The 6,000-nt window shown below is 39.8% G+C and overlaps 1 protein-coding gene across 1 annotated transcript in view; it reads right to left on the bottom strand.

Moving 5' to 3' along the window:
- Positions 1–309: 309 nt before the first annotated feature.
- ADAM23 (ADAM metallopeptidase domain 23) overlaps positions 310–6,000 on the bottom strand; it is a 73,945-nt gene continuing 68,254 nt past the window's right edge. Inside the window, exon 25 of the mRNA XM_079983800.1 lies at positions 310–1,290. Within this exon, the coding sequence (XP_079839926.1) occupies positions 1,058–1,290 (233 nt within the window). The 3' untranslated portion in view covers positions 310–1,057. The remainder of the gene's footprint in view (positions 1,291–6,000) is intronic.

The raw sequence follows: 6,000 nt of genomic DNA, 5'->3' as shown, positions 1-6,000 counted from the left end.
AGGTGGTGCTGGGGACTATAAAATAATACATGGGAAAGCCTTAACCTGTTAAAAGCTCTCAATATTTTTATGGGTATTTAAGGCTTATTTAGGCTTCTTTTCCTTTCGTATAATGTGAGATAGAGAAAGGAAAACAGATGGTAAAATTAAAAGAGTTATAAGCTTGGCACTTCTGTGATTGATTTGAGAGGGTGTTGACTTCTTACACTATATACAAAATATCTGCATGACAGCAAATAATGCATTTGAAAAGATTCATTGCATACATATGCACTTTATACATATTAATAGGTTTTGGATGGGTGGGTGTTTTTGTTTTTTGGTTTCAAGCATACAAATTTAAAAAGCACGCCTGTTTTCTGCTAGAACTCCCTGTTGTCTGCATGCGATATGCCTTTTAGAGCAAGCCCAGAACCCCCGCTATACAACATGCTACAAAAACTTAAAAGGGGAGCAATGTTTTAAGAAAGCTTTACAACCCGAGAAGACAGACTCACACATAGAACAAAACCCTTAGGAAAATGTGTCATTATCTGAGAACGGCATGGCTAAAATTGCTCATTTTTATATTGAAAACTATACAAGACCTGCAGGACCATAAATAAGGTTGCCCCCAAAATAAAATTGAGATGAATGAGGAATATATATTAGGAAGGGGTTGTACAACTTGGAGAATAGTGTATCTTGGTGGAACGTGATTTCCTAAGTACCCAGAATTAGCATTTCTATGTTTTGGTTTGTTTTCTTGGTATGCAGACTTGGCTTGGGGTCAGCTTGTTAGCTCGTTTGCTGTATATATGCCATGCAGTTTACCATTTCAAAAGTTAGCTTATCATGCCACTGGAGTCTGTCGTTAATATTAAAAGGTCATGCGAACTCAAGTTATCAGTTATGAAACTTTTTACCTATTTGACTGTTTTGAAACAGTTCACTTATTGCACTTGATTTGTTTGCTCTGTTCTTTGTATTTAAAAAAGTTCGGTCAAAATAGTTCATTTATAACATCTGTCCCGTTTCTTATCACCTTAAAAAAAGGAGAAATGAGTGGAGGGAGTTCTTAAATTTGAATCTCCGAAAAGGACAAGTTTTCCTTCAGCCCTTTCATAAGTATCTCCACTTGCCATTTATAGTAAATCGCTCGTCTTAATTTTCTTCTGCAGTGACGTACTTTCTGTGCAGCTACTACAAAAAGCCACCATGTCTGGAATCCAGTAATGCACAGAAAAGCTCTTCCAAGGAGTTCCTTAGATACCCTGCTGACTTGGATCGTATCTTCTCTTTTTGACATTTCTTCCAGTTAAAGAGGAGACAAATAGTAAGACAGGGAAACAAGAAATATGTCAGTTAGGCATAATTGAAAACAAGGTCATGTTTTCATCATCACACTATGTAGTAAGGGCTCACACTAAGACGCTTGAGATGTAAACTGGAAATAAACCCGTTTCATATTAGGATGGGCTTTAAAGCTCAATTCTGATACCAATTCTTAAGGATTCTACAGAATATGAAGCTGTATTCACCCCCTTTTCTGTAATATCACTGATATGCCATAGATTTATTTATTTATTGCTGCCAAAAGTCGCTGTTCTGAAAGGCTTCAATGAAGCTAAAATATAAAACAATTTGTGGATCCCCTGTGTGAGCCTTTACTACAATAGGGAACAAAATACTTCCAGTCTCCAGCAGCAGATGCCAAGAAACTGCTTGTGAAGAAGAATGGACACCAGAACGTGTTAGTTGCGCCACTGCAATTTTGCTGCTGTTGTTAGCAAACAAAACTTTTTGTAGAAACGTCCATTCTCCTATTATACCAGTACTGTATATAAATAAACAGCAAGACATTACAAGGCAACACAAAAACTGGATGCAACCTCCCCATAATCTGGCTTTATGTGGGGCATCAAGCAAGGGGCTCATGCATTTAGTCTTAACACTGGGCATGTGTACTGCTACCGCCACCAAATTGTCATGCAGTAAAACATAGAGCAGGATTTCACAGATTCCCTAACGGCAAGGAACATAAAGCCTTGGGTCTCCTCCACTGCATGCTCCTGCAACGGTGGCTGCAGTGAATAGAATTTAAACATCAGTTGTTGCACTTATTGTGGTAAGTTGTGGATAACGGCAAAAAGACAGTTATTTTCAGGCTTCGCTTTTGTGCCACATAACTAACTCAAACATGCACTTTTCAGATCAGTACATTATTGCATAAGAACCCTTTTTCATTGCCTTTTGTACACAGAAATATGTCCCCAAATATGTGCTATTAACCACAGTGATTGCATTATTCCCATAGAATGGAGTAATCTCGCTACTGCTCATTCAGCAATGGTGGGTCTGACATTTCTAACGCAGTGAGATCAGGTTTATGCTTTCGTTTTACTTTTCTACCTTGGAATACCAGCATAAATTGCCCAAAAGATAAGTATCATCAATGGCAGCTGTTGTGGATAGACCATGATTCTCTGCAGACCTGTTGCATTTCGTATCACACAGCCTACTGGCTTCACTGAATGTTCTTTTACTGTATTTACGTGCATATATAACTGAGAATAACATTTTGTGCATCTAATCCACAAAAGCTTAAACCATAATGAATCAGTTAGTTTACAATCCTATTTTCACTTACCTTGGAGTAAGCGCCATTGCACTCAATGGGACTTACAATGAGTAGACATGCAGACATGTACGGGTTTGCACTGTGTTTAAAGGTACCATAGGACTCTCGCTGTTCTAGCCACAACAGAGTAATGGATAACTCTGAAATTTAGTCAAAACAAAATAAAAAAATTCCTTCCAGTAGCACCTTAAAGACCAACTAAGTTAGTTCTTGGTATGAGCTTTCGTGTGCATGCACACTTCTTCAGATACTGTAACTGGAACTCTGAAATTTAGTGTGAATAATAAAGACACTGTCTTTGCTAACAATGTTTGCATACCTCACAATGCTTTTCATGATGGAGAGAGTTTGAAAGCAATGCCAAAACCTGTATTTTAAATTACCTGTATATGAATTCAAAGTCAGTTTTTCACAATAACACAATTAACCTTGCATTGCTAGAGGTACTAAAACAATGCGGTTCAAGAGCAACAGAACAGTGCAGTTATGGGCAAGGCTTTTTGCTTTGGTTTACAACATACAAAATGTAACTGACAGTTTATAAAACTCAGATCTCAATAGATGTGAAAACTACATAGCTAGAAATGCTCTGTCAGGACAGATTACGTCTCTCAGTACTAATGCTTACAGTACAACCCTTTGCATGTCTACTCAAGAGCAAGTCTCATTTACTTCAATGGGACTTTCTTCCAAGTAAGCGTGCGCAAGACTACATCATAAGCTAACTACCGTCTTGGTAATAAAAGTTTGCATGTTATTTTTCCTCTAAGAAATCATGAAAAGTTGTGACGCTGTAGACATGAGATCACATCTTCAGACCTCAGGTTGGTTTCCATACTTTCCAAGCTACTATTCTTGCCTCCCCCAGAGAAAATGCTAAGTATCTTATCTCATGTCCCTCTAAAAACTGAAAGCAAAGGAAGGTGGGGAGAGGATATAGCTATTTTCTGCACTGCAAAACAAGAAAGAAATGTACCTGCAGACTCAGAAACTGTCTTTTCGACCGGAAAATATTTTCCTCTTTTCAAAATATTAAAAATGTCTTTATTCTTCTTCTTTTTTTAAAAAACAAACCCCTAGGATGCACATCATCACTTTATCTTTGTTTGTAAAATAGTACATTGGTAATACTAAGCATTTCACCCTCCATTATAAAAAAAAATCCTGCAGATCTTCATACAAAATGAAACGAGTGAGAAGAATATAAAGAATGCATCTCCTCTGCCCTCCCTCATACTGGATCCTTTAATTATTGTATATTGACAAGGCTAACATTAGAAAACAGTACTTGCTGTGTCTGTTGGAAGAAAAGAGATGTACCGTATCTGTAGCATATCAGCCCAACAATGAAACAAGGCTTGTGGTCTTCCCTTATTTGCAAAATGTATGGCTTAATTGCATGATGTGAGATCATGGCAAGCAAACTAGAGTGACCTGAGTTTTCACACCTTCCGCAGCTTTTAAAACCACCCAGGATTATTCTACTGGTATACAATCAGCCCTCAAATGTTTATTATGCTTTCCATCGGCTGCACTACAGCAGTTGACGCCAGCAGCTTGCTGTCATGGTCCATCAGCTGATCAGACGTTAAGGCTCGCAAGTGTTCAATCGTAGCTGCCCATGTGATGCCAGGTTCTGAGTGGATTGGTGTGGCTTTGGGGAAACAGCCTCACAGGCCAAACTGGGACCTGGGGTGGGCCTAACTATACCTATGGGCCAGAGGTTGCTCATTCATGATTTAAAGAGCTGGTTGTCAACAGTCCACAGGGCAAATCTTGCTACTCAAGCAAATTCATGTGGCTCCTGAGGGACACACTTCAATGATACACCAATCATTTAGATTTTCAATGTGTTGCCACACCTGTGCCTGCCTACATGCCCTGCACACTTATATTCTTACTGATGGAGTTAGCCTCACTACTGAGGTCAATGCTTCCAGCCCCTGGGCAACAGTCAGGAAAACAGAATATAGTCTCCCACAAACAAATAAGTTGTACCATCTCTGGTACAAAGAGAGGAAGGGAGAGGGCAAGCCTCTGCACAACGTATTACAGAGATAGAATAATAATAATAATAATAACAATAATAATAATAATAATAATAATAATAATAATTTATTATTTGTACCCCGCCCATCTGGCTGGGTTTCCCCAGCCACTCTGGGCGGCTTCCAACAAAGATGAAAAGTACACTAAAATGTCACATATTAAAAACTTCCCTGAACAGGGCTGCCTTCAGATGTCTTCTGAATGTCAGGTAGTTGTTTATCGCTTTGACATCTGATGGGAGGGCGTTCCACAGGGCGGGCGCTACTACCGAGAAGGCCCTCTGCCTGGTTCTCTGTAACTTGGCCTCTCGCAGTGAGGGAACCGCCAGAAGGCCCTCGGAGCTGGACCTCAGTGTCTGGGCAGAACGATAGAAATCGAGCAACACTGCCAGTCTTACAAAAGCACGGTGCTGCTTCTTCACCCTGCATGAGGTCAAGACTGATTCCTTTCCTGCCTTAGCACGTACACTAAAAACACTTTGACATGTACCTGCCACATCACACCGCAAGAGAGAAGATACTGCTAAAAAAGAATAATGTACATATTCCATCATGCACAGCGTCTCAGTACAATTCTCTCCAACTATCTATGCTACAAAGAATTCAAGTTTGTTTGTTTTAATTAAAAGGACTGTAAAAACCATGCACACGTATTTCAGTCGTTTATGGGTGCACACATAGAAACTGGGGACTGGGGGCTGGTCCATCTTATGTTCTCAGGGGACCCATACAATATCATCAACATTATGTTGTTCTCTATTATAAGGCTGCTTAGGGCAAAACGTTTGGGAAAATCATGAATGAAATTATCAGAAAAATTGGTTGTGTCTAGAAATGTTAAACAGAAAGGTCATTTAAATGAAACCTTTCACAGTTGAGAAAACAGATCAAAAAGTTCTCACATGAACACCTAAATTTGTACTGTTCAACTGAACAGCATTACTTTAAAATCTGAATACTGGATACAAAATGGTTTGTATCGGGACCTGCATGAGCAGAAGACTGCTTAAGCAGACATTTCCTACCCTTTTTGTCCTCAGTGGGGTTCTCTGGGCCGCCTGAAAAGCCACTCCTTGCCTCCTCTTGAATTTCACCAGCCTCCTCCCTCTGCAGGCCCCCATGCCCCCTCTCCCATCCTGTTCAGATAATCAGAAGTGGCTTTTCGGAAGATGCTGGGCTGCAATGTAGACAAGGGGCCAAGGAAAGCTCTGCTGGAGTGAGTGGCCTTCTGCTTGCACATATCTGGATCCAAACCCAAATAAATTTCAGAAAAACGAGTATTCATAAACTAAATGTATGGTTCTGTGCCTGCTGTGTTGGATACAGCTCTGA

Source organism: Podarcis cretensis (assembly GCF_951804945.1).
Source record: "Podarcis cretensis genome assembly, chromosome: 1".
Lineage (NCBI taxonomy): Eukaryota > Metazoa > Chordata > Lepidosauria > Squamata > Lacertidae > Podarcis > Podarcis cretensis.
Note: the sequence above shows the minus strand (reverse complement) of the source record. Positions and strands in the feature narration are given on the sequence as shown.